The 15,113-nt window shown below is 41.3% G+C and overlaps 2 protein-coding genes across 3 annotated transcripts in view; one reads left to right on the top strand and one right to left on the bottom strand.

Moving 5' to 3' along the window:
* The window catches only part of slc13a4 (solute carrier family 13 member 4), a 30,656-nt gene extending 22,257 nt beyond the window's left edge, over positions 1-8,399 (top strand). The window contains exons 9-16 of one of the 2 annotated variants that reach the window (XM_039791073.1): positions 919-1,038; positions 1,324-1,425; positions 1,894-1,995; positions 2,755-2,873; positions 4,639-4,757; positions 5,384-5,545; positions 7,525-7,662; positions 7,886-8,399. In XM_039791073.1, coding sequence (XP_039647007.1) covers positions 919-1,038; positions 1,324-1,425; positions 1,894-1,995; positions 2,755-2,873; positions 4,639-4,757; positions 5,384-5,545; positions 7,525-7,662; positions 7,886-8,023 — 1,000 coding nt within the window. In that variant the 3' untranslated portion in view covers positions 8,024-8,399. The remainder of the gene's footprint in view (positions 1-918; positions 1,039-1,323; positions 1,426-1,893; positions 1,996-2,754; positions 2,874-4,638; positions 4,758-5,383; positions 5,546-7,524; positions 7,663-7,885) is intronic. The other variant, XM_039791074.1, reaches the window with a different exon arrangement.
* Positions 8,400-11,248: 2,849 nt separating this feature from the next.
* Positions 11,249-13,333, bottom strand: LOC120553023 (cytochrome c oxidase assembly factor 6 homolog). The gene is made up of 3 exons (XM_039791072.1): positions 13,126-13,333; positions 12,507-12,662; positions 11,249-12,261 (listed from the first exon to the last, which is right to left on the bottom strand). The coding sequence occupies exons 2-3, from the start codon at positions 12,648-12,650 to the stop codon at positions 12,163-12,165; spliced, it is 243 nt and encodes an 80-aa protein (XP_039647006.1). The 5' UTR covers positions 12,651-12,662; positions 13,126-13,333; the 3' UTR covers positions 11,249-12,162.
* Positions 13,334-15,113: the final 1,780 nt, after the last annotated feature.

The raw sequence follows: 15,113 nt of genomic DNA, 5'->3' as shown, positions 1-15,113 counted from the left end.
TCGTTGTCGATTCATCTTTCGATTATTTTCTCTTTAGTTGTTTGGTCTATAAAATGACAGAAAATGGTGCAAAATGTCAATCAGTGTTTCCCAAAGCCCAAGATGACGTCCTCAAATGTCTTGTTTTGTCCACAACTCAAAGATATTCAGTTTACTGTCACAGAGGAGTGAAGAAAGTAGAATTGTATTCACATTTAAGAAGCTGGAATCCAAAGATTTTTTTTTTTGACTCCTGACTCACCCCGTATCAGTGTGGAGAGTCAATAAGCAGAGAGCTGTCAGTCAAAGCAAGCTAACCAGATACCAGAGGTCAAGGTAGGCAGTTGATGGGGGACAAATGGTTATTTTTAACCCAGATTAGCTCCAATTCTTATCAGTACAAGTGCTGTCAGTGGTCACAAGGTTCAGCCTTTAAAACTGGCCGCTTTCACTTATATTTCATCCATTATAGGATTATTCAGACAATATTTTACAACATTTTAAATAAACACTATTATATATATATATATATATATATATATATATATATATATATATATATATATATAATGTGTGTGTATGTATATATGTATATGTGTATATGTGTATATATATATGTATATGTGTATATATTATATGTATATATGTATATATATGTACATAAAGGACACAAATATATAATATACAATTCAACACAAAAAAACAGATCAATACAAGGTAAGTACAAGTAGTATTTAAACAGCAATATATCGTACATTACCATATCAAATCAATGGGCCAGTTATTTAGTGGTGGACCTTGTTGGACGGGATTGGTGGCCCCTGTGCTAATCAGCCCTCTTCCTTCTCGACCGCAAAGCTCATTTCCAGCCAACATTGTATAAAATAACCTACACACACACACGCAAGTAACTCTGTATCTCTGTCCTTGTCTCTTCAGTCGTTATCCAGATGCAAAGGTGATCAACTTTGGCACGTGGTTCATCTTCAGTTTCCCCATCGCCATCATCATGCTGGTCCTCACCTGGCTGTGGCTGCACTTCCTCTTCCTCGGCTGCAAGTGAGTGTGTGTGGTTGTGGGTGTGTATTTTACAGATTGTATCGTACTGCACTGTGTGATTATGTTGGTGTGCATATCCTAGTAACTGCTGGGCAGGAGTACTGTAGCGTATCTTATCATTATGGACTCATGATAATCCCTCTGTCTGTCTGCCATTGAGCCACGGTGCCTTTAGGCGTTCTGCGGCTGCAGGTTGGAAAAAAACAGAGTGAGTGTGTCAAGTTGCCGTGTGGTTGATGCCGTTGTTGTGTGTGTGTGTGTGTGTGTGTGTGTGTGTGTGTTCAGCTTCAGGGAGACATGCTCGTTGAGTAAGAAACGCAAAACCAGGAGAGAGATGCTTTCAGAGAGGAGGATCCAAGAGGAGTACACCAAACTGGGACCCATCAGGTGTGTACAAGCGTTTTTGTGTGTGTGTGTGTGTGTGTGTGTGTGTGTGTTTTTTCTTAGTCCTAGCTTTCCTGACTGGATGTCTCTAGCATTTTTTATACTATATTTATAGGAATTTGGGCAATTCCTGTGACTGAAAAACAACATTTAGCTACAGAAATTCCTGGAAAATTTTTGGAATATTTACATCAGGGTCATGGCGGTAATTTCTCGTACGCAATTTTTAACACTGCAAAAATGTCCAGCTCCACATGCCATTCAAAGATATCGAGACAAGTTTTAAATTCCCAAATAAACGACGTAAGACTCTTGGCAGTAGCCTGGGTGTATTTGTGTGTATCTTACTCACACACCTAGACCATTACATTGTTGCACAATCGAGTTATCACTCATGTAATTGTTGCTCCTATGCTTTTGTGGTTTCTGTCTGTGTGTGTGTGTGTGTGTGTGTGTGTGTGTGTGTCCCAGCTACCCAGAGGTGGTGACCGGTGTTTTCTTCATCCTGATGACTCTGCTGTGGTTCACCAGAGAGCCTGGTTTCGTGCCCGGCTGGACATCTCTTTTTGAGAAGTAAGTGCTCTTGCGAGTGGACACACCACAAAAATTGTTTTTCTCATCACTACCAAATGTTATTGTTGAGACACACACTGTCACACAGAAAGAGGTTGCATCCGAAATCGCATGCTATGCACTACATACTCCATACGTATACTATCGTTCAACGTACTTTGGTGTAAATAAACAGTAGTGTGTATCTTTTCCGATGCACTAAGCTGTGATTTTCCATGTCCCTTCCTGAGAACCTCCTTGCCGTTAGAGACTCGTCACCATGGCAACTCGTGCTCCGCTCTAGCGGCATCGTCAGATAATGCTTAAATTAATGAAAAGGGAACGCAACACAGTCGCAGGTGACAAATTCACAGATTTTTATATGTAGAAATGTAAATCAAAGTGTTGTTGACCTTGGTTGCTGTCCATTTGTCTGTATCAAACATCGTCGTTACTACTGCGTTGCATTGTGGGATGCTTCTGCCGGTGTGGTGTCCAGTGTTTGCATAATGTAATATTTCACCGGAAATAGTATGCGATTCATGTTCTAATGGTTTCATACTAACATTTTTAGACAAAAATCTTGCATACTGTTTTAGCCTACTAAATAGCATGTTACTATGGAATTTCGGATGCAACCAGAGATGCATTGAGACACTTTTAAGCATGCACATAGTATCACTGGACTTTACAGTGAACTTTAGGACAACTAGATAAATACAAAGAGTTTAGAAGCATCTTATAAATAATGTGTCTGTCTGTGTGTGTTTTCCCTCTCAGGAAAGGCTACAGGACCGATGCGACAGTGTCGGTCCTTCTGGGCTTCCTGCTCTTCCTCATCCCTGCCAGGCGACCCTTCTCCTCCTCCACTTCCTCCTCCTCCAGCTGCAGGAACACAGGTCAGGACCATGAAATCCAGAGGATTAAAAAAAACACGATGGACTCTTGAGAAGAGTTAATTATTTTCACTCGAGTTTGTGCACCAGGCGCCACAATCTTCTGAACGCAGCCATACTGAGAAATACCAGAGAGAGAGAGATGTGTGGAGCTGATAGTCTTCATTAGATTTGTAGCAACTCATTGGGCAATGGCTTGAATGTAACAGACGTTCATTAATATCAAAAGTTACGTACTAAACCTTTAATAGGTTTGAGTCATTCGGAATGCAGCTTGTTAAATGTGAACATTTTCTAGTTCCTTCTCTCCTCTGTGACAGTAAACTGAGTAGCTTTGAGTTTTGGACAAAACAAGACATTTGAGGACGACATCTTGGGCTTAAGGAAACGCAGATTTACATTTTTCATCATTTTCTGACATTTTATAGACCAAACAACTTCATCCATGAACCGAGAAAATAATCGACAGATAAAATGGACAATGAAAATAATCGCTAGTTGCCGCCCTAGAATGAGTACTCCCGCCACAGAGAAAAAAAGGACGTTTAGAAATCTTTGTCCACCTCAATTCATCTGTCAGCCACAACCATTGTAATATTCTTGTAATCACTAAATGTGTGACAGTGTTAGACAGCCATAAACGGTGTCAGCGTGTTTCCAGCCTGTGCAGGTTGATAATTTGCCCGTATGCTGCAGCGCCTCAGAGAAACCCTTCACTTCAACTTCAGCCACCGGTGCTTTCCACAGTTGTGCAACCGTTTCAAAAACACTGGAAAAGTCTGACATTTATTGTATTTCGCTGTGCCGGTCAATGCTGATGTTTTAGTGCTGACACTTGTCGGCCCACTGACCTCTGAACACCATAACCTATAAGATGTTGTAGTTCAGGCATGCAAACAGCTGCAAGCCATTTGTCTTTACCATGTGAAAAACACAGAGAGGTAAACTACATTTTGACTGGACAAAATTCTGTTCAAATGAGGTTTTTGCAAAATATGATGTAACATATTTGTAGAAGAAAGTTTCCAATAATAAATGAACAATAGAATAATATTAACTTGGGTTTATGGAGCTCTTCTTATTTGTATAATTCCTATTTTGCCTATGATTAGTACCAAATTACGTAGTTTTCTGGAAATGTCCTGGGAAATCAATCGGAAGTTATCTGTAAAATGTCTCTATCATACATATACACTACAGTACGTTATCGTTAGGCAGAAACTCATTTCTAAATTTCAATTATTACCAAAACACAATTATTACAAAACAGTTTTTAAAATTCAGAATGTTTTAGTAAAGAAACACTATAATATTAGATAACATAGATTATTTAATAGGGCTGGGTTAAAATACTTGATTCTCCAATTAAAACTGATTGAGTGGTCGGATATCGATTCATAAAATCCAGTAATTTACTATCTAATATATGCCTTTTTCACCATGGATGTATAAGTAAAAATACTCTAAACTAACTTTTAACCAATAACCTGCTGCATTATTAAAAATATTTAAGGGTTGCATCTTGTTTGTACAATTTACTTCATTAGTTCGCTGAAAAAGCAAAGCAAAAGTGGCATTGCAACTGTAATTTCCCTAACCTAATTCATATTGAATCAAAATCAGGACCTTGTGAAATTGAATCGAGCCGAGAAATCATTGGCGATACCCAGCCCTGTAATTTAATACTTGTGTATTTTAGCGATAGATTACCACATTATCATTCCAGCTGTGTTGACATATTTTCTGTGGTCTTGATCCGGACGACCAGATAATGAATCACATGACCCGCTGGCCCCCATGATCACCTGGAAGGACTTCCAGAGACTGATGCCATGGGAGATCGTCATCCTGGTGGGAGGAGGCTATGCACTGGCTGCTGGTTGCAAGGTATTATGCATGTCTTTGTGTAGGAGCCAATTTTCTTCTTATCTTCAAGATTAGCCTATGTTATCTCATGAAGTGCAGGAGAGTTTCCAGATGAGAAGTCCAGATGATGTGATTTTGTCCGTCTGCAAAATCTTGATTTGAATGACTCTGATTCAGGTCAACATTAAGGATTTATGAGGACTATAATGGTTAACTGCTCCTCAGATCTATCTGTCCAATCAGAGTTTTCTGTTGCACAGCTAAAACAACCTTTGAACGTACACACGTTCCACCAAAACAAGTTCCTTCCCGAGGCTATTTTGCAGAGGCACCGTTGCTCCGTCTGGCGCTTAGCACCGCCCAAGACGATTGTGATTGGTTTAAAGAAATGCCAATAAACCAGAGCACGTTTTTCTTCCATCCCAGAATGCTGTCTGGACTAGCCAGACCCTCCTCCCGCAGCGCTGTGGAGGAAGGTCTGGCAAGGCGAGACTAGGGTAAGGGAAACTGTCTGTACCCTTTGAGGCTGCTCACGTTTTGTGTGTGTGTGTGTGTGTGTGTGTGTGTGTGTGTGTGTGTGTGTGTGTGTGTGTGTGTGTGTGTGTGTGTGTGTGTGCGTTTGTGTGTGCGTTTGTGTGTGTGTGTAGGTGTCAGGCCTGTCGGTGTGGATCGGCAGACAGCTGGAGCCTATGAGTGGTCTTCCTCCGTGGGCCGTCACCCTGCTGGCCTGCCTGCTGGTGTCGGCGGTCACAGAGTTCGCCTCCAACCCGGCGACTCTCACCGTCTTCCTGCCCATCTTGTCAGCGCTGGTACGACACACACTCCCTCACACGCCCTTACTCTCAGTATCCGGTTCTCTTATACCTGGCAAATGTGTGCAAACAACGTGGAGGATGTATTGGGTTTGAGCTCATGGCAGTGCCCTTATAGAGCCTTTTTGAGACACCACAGAGAAAGAAGCACTGACAAAAATCCCGACTTGTGTGTTTGGATAAAGCATTGATAAAGCAGGTACTTTACGTGAACAATGCATACAACAACGCAAACGGCAAGGTTGGCTGTGCTCCTCAGGCTCCTGCTCGGAAAAGAATATACAGTCCAAAATGTGTAACTTGATTCAGTTCAGTTTATTTAAAAAGACGACGGTGCAAATTAATATAATGCATGATTGCATGGGTTAAAAATGACAGAGTTAGCCAAAAGGCTATTTTACATCTGTAATAAAATGCAAATAAACAAAAAAGACATCACAAGCAGATCATAACTTGGCACAAGACAAGACACAGCACAGAAGCAAAAAGGTTAGCATGAAAACAAAGCACAAAGCAGACCACAAGGTAAAACAACCGGGCATAGAGCACATAGATTAGAAAAGACACAGCGGTTGAGAGCAATAAAAGCAGTCGTGAAATAAGAGGAAAAAATAAATAAAAGTATGCTAAAACAACTTTTGAACGTACACATATTCCACCAACACAAGTTCCTTCCCGAGGCTGTTTTACAGCGGCACCGGGGCTCTGTACAGCGCTTAGCGCCACCCAAGATGATTGTGATTGGTTTAAAGAAATGCCAATAAACCAGAGCACGTTTTCCTCCAATCCCGGAATGACATGTGGACTTGCCAGTCCGGTCTGGCAATGTGAGAATATGTACGGATTAAACAAACTTGATTTAACTTGTTAATTAGGTGCTGGTAGGTGGATTTTTTTAATCTTCAGACATAACCAGGCTAGCTGTTTCCCTCTGTTTCCAGTCTTTATGCTAAGCTACGATAAGAAAGTGCTGGCTGCAGCTTCACATTGAACAGACAGAAATGAGAGTGGTATCTGTGGTTTAACTAACTATTACTTTACAATACCTCTAATCTTCTTTTCAAAGGGCTGTTTTTGCTGAATCGCAGAAGTGACTCTGTCCACGCACACACATTTCTTCATAAGGGTCCATTTTAAAATCAGCACTTTGACTTTGATTCAACCAATAATCCACATGGATTATTGGTTTCTTCTCTCAGATTGTTCACAGGGAAAGCAAAGCATAAAGCACGTTTCATACACAGAGGTAGATTCAAGGTGCTGTACAGAGAAAATAAAAATAATAAGTTGTTTTTAATTTTTTTATTTTTTTTATTTTAGCCCACCGATGATACACTTACGAGACATTAAGTAAAAAAAGGAAACCCAGAAAACCCTCATGGGGCTTGGCATGTTAGGTTCCCCAGAAGAATTCAACAATAAGTACATACAGTTAATAAAAAAAAAAAAAAAAAAACAGTCGGGACAGAAGAAAGACAAAACAATTAAATGAGGAGAGAAAATAAAGAGTGAAGACAGAGAAAAAAGGAAAAGTAATCACAAAAAGACAAAAAAAAAAAAATTCCGCCTTTAATGGATAGTAAAGCTGAGATATAAAAGGGGACAGAGAGGGAGGAAGACATGCAGGAAATTGTCACAGGTCAAACTCGAACCCTTGACCTTGCGCGTTGAGGGATAAACCTCTGCACACGTGCGCCCGCTCTACCAATGTCGAGTCTGAAACCATCAGTTTTTATATTTCTTAAAAGGACTCAAATTCATCACACTTGTCAGCTGGAGGTGTGGTTGCACCTTGTTCTGAGAATGTTAATAGGCCTACGAAGGCAGTTTCTAACACGCGTTAACCCTTTGACCCCTCCTCTGTTCCAAACGCTCTCCATCTATATTTGTCTTCCTTTCCCTTTCTTTCTGTCTCTTCCTCCTTTATTCTCTCTCTGTCTCTTTACTCCCTTCTTCCCCCACTTCCCTCCTTCCAGTCAGAGACTCTGCAAATCAACCCCCTCCACACTTTGATCCCGTCCACCATGTGCGTGTCATTCGGGGTCATGCTTCCAGTGGGGAACCCCCCCAACGCCATTGTCTTCAGTTACGGCCACGTGAAGATCAGCGACATGGTACGCACGCACACACGCACAGTCACATGTTCTTTCTGCACCTGCAACAAAAGGCTCAAAAGTACAATGTGTCAAAGTTGTTTTATGTAATCAGAAGGATGAACATTTTTCATTCTTAACTCTTGCTGAACCCTATTCTGATATATATATTTTTTCAAATAGATGAATGCTTTTATTTATTTTTACATATTGCCCCTTATTTTTTCCTCTCCCTCTCCTCCAGGTGAAAGCGGGCTTCGGGGTGAACCTGATCGGCGTGGCGGTGGTGATGTTGGCCATCACCACGTGGGGGGTTCCCCTCTTCAACCTGACAGAGTTCCCAGCCTGGGCCGTGGACAGGAACGTCACCGCGAGCTTATAACCGCCGCTGGCGTGGAGGGCGAATCACTGAAAGACGGAAAGAGATGGGGCGGTGTTTCTGCAAAGAAAGACAACAAGAAAATGACGTCAAGAGGACGGTCTTGCTCAGAGTTCAGTCCTTTCTTAGACGAATCAAACTGGACCTGAAGAAGGATGGAGAGAAGGAGGAGGAGAAAAAGAGAGCGAAAAACCATGACCTGTTGCTTAGATGTTATATTTAGAGTTATATTTTCTTGGCCACAAAAGGGCGTTGCGAGGAATGCAGAATGCCTTTGTTAAAGTGGCCACTGCGTGGAGCTCTGACCTCCGGCAAAACACTTTAAAAAAAAAAATATCTCTGTTAACAAAGTTTGATGGAGATTCTATTTTCACCGAATCATTGAAGATATCACTGTAAGCTACAAACACATTTGTGGTGATCAGGAGAATGATATTTAGTTTTTTTGGGGGGGGGGATTTATAATAGAAACAATGATAAGTTTATTCCAGAGCCACATCATCATGCCTTGTTGTGTGGATTAGTTGCTATCTAGATTGAGACCATTGTAAGTAAGCCTCTTTTTACTGCGTGCTTGCTGAACTTCTGTTGCACTTAAATGTATTGCTCTTTAACCAGACCACATACATTGCAACATGACAAGTTTGTTGAGAGAGTTTGACATTTTGATAGAGCTGGCTGCTGTATTATTAGCACGATAAATGCATGAAAAGAGGCTTCTATGGCTGATAATGAACTGTATATATAGAGCTACTTGCTGTCAAGCCTTTAAGATGTACCCAGTATCATATATGCTTATATCTCCTGATATGATCTGTTTTTTAAAGAGGTAAAAGCTTGTGTACTGTATATTTAGCAACAAATTGAAAGCTTCAACACTGTCCGTAATTGTTCTTAGCGGTTGCCTGCATTACTTTAAAAATCTAGGCCTCTTAAGCGTGATTTATGGTTCTGCGAAGGCTCCACGCAGAGCTTTCGCTGTAGCCTACGTAAGCGACCTGAAGTTTATACTTGTGCGTTAGTGTGTGCGTCGATCTCTTTAAAGTGCTCATATTGTGCTCATTTTCAGGTTCATAATTGTATTTAGAGGTTGTACCAGAATAGGTTTATGTGGTTTAATTTTCAGAAAACACCATATTTTTGTTGTACTACACATTGCAGCAGCTCCTCTTTTCACCATGTGTGTTGAGCTCTCTGTTTTAGCAACAGAGTGAGGCATCTCACTTCTGTTCCATCTTTGTTCGGAGTCGCACATGCGCAGTACGTACTGCTATCTAGTCAGTTGCAGAGTATGAGGGAGTGCCATGCTAGCAGCTAGGCAAGCATTATAACGTGTGTTACAAAGTGACGCACGTTTGTCTCTGAAGTAAAGGATGGACTACAACAGAGCTGTTTGGAGCAGTTGGTCAACAGTGTTTTCTGTTGGAGATGGTAAGTGCCTTTGGGGTGGACTTTGGGCTTTTTCACTTAGTAAACCTATAACATGCTCAAAAAAAAAATATAACACAATAAAGGAAAGGGAAAAAGCTGAAAAGCATAATATGAGCACTTTAAGAGAAAAGCAGGGCGGCCATGTGTGTGCATGTGGAGTGTGTTGTAAAGCGAGTGAGAGAGTGACGGCGATTAGCTTCGGAGCGAGTAGCGACTCTAGAGTCATAGTAGGAGAAACAAAGTGTCTCCCCTGTGCTTTCTGACCAAGGTGGCAAACATGTGGCAGGAAAAGTTAACCCTCTCCTTGATTTCATCTTGTTTATGGAGAAGGAGAACCAGGAAATGAGTCGGGGGGGGGAAATGCAACGCTACCAAGCCGCGGCCGAGCAACGTGCGTCGCTGCGACGTGTAGTTAAATTTTTCGAGAGGTCCGCGTCAGGCTACGGCGTAGGGTCCGTATCTCCACTTACCTACGTACGTAGCCACGCCGTCGATTTAACGCAGAACCATAAATCCTGCTTTGATATCTGCCTGATGTCTTTACCAAAGTTTCAGAAGCTGATTTTGTGCCCTGTCATACTGTGAACACTGAATAAGCACCGTGCAGTACCACCAGTGCCTCTACCATAACATTGCCTGTCATACTACACTTTTAGATGGACTGTCTCTTGTAGGGAATCAAACCTCCAACCCTGACAGTGTTAATGCCTTGCTGTAATCTCAGTCATCCCCATTTTGGAAAGCAGTAGTCTAATTGCTTTTTACTGTGCTATTTCTCAAACATACGCTTATACTTGATACCATAACAATAGTAAGAATGTAAGCTATAGTGTATTTAAGGTATAGAAGAGTGCCGGGTTGGGTGACTAATCATATCACCGTGTATTTTATGCTAACCTCCATATCTCGCAGTTAGAGACCCGAGAAGTTAGACACACTCTTGCCATTATTTTGTGTATTCAGCCAGCTGCTTTTGATTTGGATTTAACTGTGCTCCCCTTAATTACTTGCTTTGTTGTTGTTTTTTATGTGAAAACTTCATTATAAGATTATGAAGTCATCAAATCTGAGATTTTGACTAGCTAAGGTCCCGAGTTATGGCAATATAATCTTGAAAATGAAAGTCTCTTTTAGTAAGCAGGTAGAAAACACCTTTATCAAGAATCAATAGCTCCTGTAATTATCACAAAAACGTGTATATTTAATGAAATTTGTTACATTAGTACGCATTACAATTGACATTCAACGGCGATTTTTGAAAGCATAAAAAAAATGCAGATTTATTTGGGACGCTGTAAAGTTCTTGTTGAATGTAGCATCCAAGGCCTTTAAAGAAGAGAGAGGAGCAAGGTAGCACAGGGTTGTATGGTTACAATAGTTTGTTCAATCAACTGTCCAATCACAATATCTGCCACCTGGTGGTGGAACTGTTTGCACATTAACTGTAGTGTTTTTAACTGTACTGTGCAAAAACAAATTGCTTTATATTTTTACACTAATTTTAAATGCAATTTGTGGCTTTTATTCTTTTTTATATCACTTCATTACAAGTTTAGTTCCTAGTGTGGGCAGAATCAAAAGCCTACGCTTTTATTTTGTAATGTATTCAGTTGTACTGAAGGTTTCCTACAGCGTGATGGGCTTTGACGCAGGGTCCACACTCCTTTTGTAAATACATATAGATTTGTAATATAAAGCCTGTTTCCAAATGAGCTGTTATATTCCTAAATTGTGTTGTACCTTAATGTCTCATGAGTTAGATTGATACATTGTACATGCACAACAATAAAACCACTATTGTATGTATGTATTCTTTTTTATTTACATAAAACACCACAAGTCAATCACACTTGAGATTTAACCTAATGAGGAACTGTCCCAGAATTAAAACGCTAAGTATCAGCAAACGCTAAAGATCGGCATTTATTTGTAAATCACACTGGCATAATTGAATTGATCAAGACTTGTGACTTCAACCCAAACTCCACGCAGATGTAGAACTTTACCCCGTGTTCTGCACACAGAATGTTGCGGCTGCTACCGGATGCAAAGGAGGTGATGCTTTCACTGAAAACAACCGCAGAAAATCCCTCGTGAACAGTGTTAGAATGAGACATAAGACCCAGTGTGTGCATGTACTGCGTCTGTGTAAGCGTTGCACTGATCACAACTATTCCAAGTGGCATTAGTAAAGTTCCACAGGGACATTACATGTCATTTCCAGGTCAAAATCTAGTCTTGCATTGCCCAGACCTGTCACCACAGCGCACGAGTTAACATTCTGCGATAGGGGACAAAACGCTCTGGATGGTTTGGATTTCTTTAAACCAATCACAATCATCTTTGGCGGTGCTAAGCCCCAAATGCAGCGACGGTGCCCTTACAAAACAGATTACGGAAGAGGAGGAGAAAACCAGCTGAAATAGGCAGCCAATGACAGGCTTTATCCCAACGGTCTACATCCAGTTTCTCTCTCTCTCTCTCTCTCAGCTGGGTTGGTTAAAATGAGCTGACGTCACAGATTTCTGAGGAGGGAAGCTCAAATAAGCCCAAACAGGTCGCTCATTCTGCCGCTTGGAGCTGCTAATGTGTGTAGCTTTTATCTCTGTACAAATAAATAATGATAAAGGTGAAGTTCAGGTCCATAATAAAGTCCTGCCCCTCTGGCCGTGGTCTGAATAAGGCTGAAAGTCAGTGTGCCGTCCAGTGATTTAGGAAGGTTGCTGGGGGCCTTCGGCAGGTGTGAATCCTTCTGTCTGCATCTTATCTTTGTATTTCAGGAAGTCTCTCCTCTTGGTGAAATATTTCACCTGCCAGGGAAAATGGGAAAGATGAGCAACAATCCTGCAGTATTTCACTCAGGCTACACACAGCTTTCACCTGAGTGAAGTGTGGTAAAATGGTAAAAATTTAGGTTTATTCTAATTTAAAGAATTATACCTTTCAGGAAGAATGATATTGTGATTTGGAAATACTGTTCATCGTATACACATCACAGTGTAAATTATATACAGAACTCAGGTATCAAAAAGATAAAAAAGAGGAGATGGTTTACCCACTGAGCGGGGCAATTTGCCTCAAACTTGCTCTGGAACTTCTGGCAGGAGGCAGCTTTGTCACCACTGTCATCCAGACATTTCCATAGCTGGTCCCTGGCGTCCCAGCATGCCTTCCTTTCTGCAGAGTTTGGAGCCGCCATCGCTGCCTGATCCTGGGAATGATGAAAGAAAAAGTAAAGGCTGGGTAAGTTAACAGGAATTAATGTAGCTCCTGCTATGTGAAGGCTGAACAGAAGAAGAAGAAGAAAAAACATTATGAACAATGAAGTAGTCTACACTAAAAACGCATCAACCTATGCTTTGACATATCACACCATAGTCCCTTCATTACTGTATACTTCTGCTACTTTATCCAATATGAGTTTACTGTTTATCCTCACATATATCTTTAGGTAGACAGCACGTATGCTGTCAATTTACATCCTTCCATTAGCCTCAATATCTAAATCTAACACAGGCCTACATGACACCACTGCACAGTGTTCAGTTTGATATAGGACTACACATAGTACGCTTATAAATCCCTTTCAACTGTCACTCAGCAAACACAAAGGTGAGCTGACAGTAACGTTAGCTAGCAGAGTTCGCTTGTTTATAAACTCAACTGCCACTCACCGAATTAAACGCTAAAACCTCCAAAAATGATTTATTTGTCCCAACCACTGCTGGTGTTAGTTTCTGTCACTTCATAAAACCCCAGAAATCAGAGCAATGCTGTTATTGAACTACAAACACAAGACTTTTGCAAGGGTGTTCAGGTACTGTAACGACTGTAAAGTGAAGGGCGCGCGTAGTAGCTGCACTTCCCTGTCGCGCCGTGATGACGTCCAGGCGTGATGGATGAAACGTACCAGGGGATGGCGCAGTTCGGTAAGGAATTCCAACTCAAGTGACATATTTGGAAGTTTTTTTTTAACATTGTTTGTGAATATAAATTGCTTAATAAGTAAAGGTAAATTAGCCAGCATTTTTCCCAGACGAGGTCTTTAAACACAACGTGGCGTTTTAATGTAAGGTGTGTGGCGTCAACTGTTTGTTTTCCTCAGGCTTCCGTGATAAAGCCTACTGAAAGGAGGCAACAGGTGAGAGAGCGAGTGATGTATTAGCTAATGTAGCATCCTTATTTAGCTTAATGGTTTTAGTTTTTGTTGTGTCTCGTGTGCTAACGTTTCATTTTCAACATTACAGCACTGTAAAGCGTTTTATCACTGTAATAGTCGTCAGTAGTAAGATAACTTCCAAAATGTCCGAACATGTTTCATCAAGGGTCACAGTTTAAACCCTGGACCAGGGGTGGCCAACCCGTTCAGCAACACATGCAGGTCCACATTACAGCAGCAACAGTGACTTCCAGATCTAACGACAGCCATAATACATAGCAGTTTTCATAGTTTTTTTTTTTCTTACTTAGATTGACTCAGTGGGAAACCTGGCAGTCTTTGTTATCCACAATCCTTGTTAGGTCTGGTTGTACTCGGTTGTGGCCACTTGAAGCGACTCTTTCACTCATTTGTCACTAGAGGGGCTTTCAAACAATCGGATTCAGCAGTGAAAGGGTTAATGAGTAAGGCGCTCTGTGGCCGCTTTTTTCCCCTCAGGTTGCAGAATCTGTCCACAAAAAATTCTGCTGCATTATTTTTTTTTATTTTAAAATAATTGGCAAATGTATTGGCAGATGCATTCAAATGCTTTTTTTTGTTGTTGTTTAAAAAAAAAAAAAAAAATAATAATAATAATCCACTAATAACACAGCCCCCAGCCACACAGTAAGGCAGTGGTTCCCAACCTGTTTTCCTTGGCGCCCCCCCTACTCATGTCTAAGAAAAGCTGAGGGGCAGTTGTTTGAACTGCAAAAATCTGTTTAAAATGATCTTAATGAATAATGCAACAAGAGCGAAGCATGTAAACTGCGCTGTTTGTTTATTCAGAATGGAACGGATCGCAAATGGATCTGAATGATGAAACGTAAAAAACTCAACGTATTTCTCTGTGAGGGCTTGCCCGCTTGCCTCGCCCTCAGGGGGAGCCTATGCTTACAGAACTAACAAAAGAGGACGTTGAAGGCTGACTATCATCTTTTCTGCCACGGGGAGCCTGCTTCATGTGTCTGTTCATCATCCACGTCCCCGTTTTATCAGCTGTCATAGGCGAACAGCGGCCTTTGTTGAACACTCAACAAAGCCGACACATATGTTGTCACTGCCCACGACTTGTTTAAAATGGTTCCATACCTCCGATTTCCTCCAAACTTTCTCAAAGGTAATTCTCCCGTTTTTCTTTTTTTCTTTACATCCTCAAGCTCCATGTTGCACTTAAGCTCCACAATACAGCCCGCAGCCCCGGGGTGATGCGTGCAAGAGGAGGAGACTCCGCGCATGACACATGTTGCATTTTGTAACTGTAGTCCAACTTGTGTAACTTTTTGGACACATTTGTTACTTTGGCCTAAATAGACAATAGTTCTGATTATGGCATAGCTTTCTCCCACCCAATTAGGCTAAAGTAATGATTAAAAAAAACACAAATGCTTGATCAAGGGTCCGGCCCGGCCCGGCCCGGCCCGGCCCGGCCCGAGGATAGTGGCGGAAAATCGGGTCGGGCTC

Source organism: Perca fluviatilis, chromosome 23 (genome assembly GCF_010015445.1).
Source record: "Perca fluviatilis chromosome 23, GENO_Pfluv_1.0, whole genome shotgun sequence".
NCBI classification, from domain to species: Eukaryota; Metazoa; Chordata; class Actinopteri; order Perciformes; family Percidae; genus Perca; species Perca fluviatilis.
The sequence above is the reverse complement of the archived record's forward strand: the minus strand, read 5'-3'. Positions and strand labels throughout refer to the sequence as shown.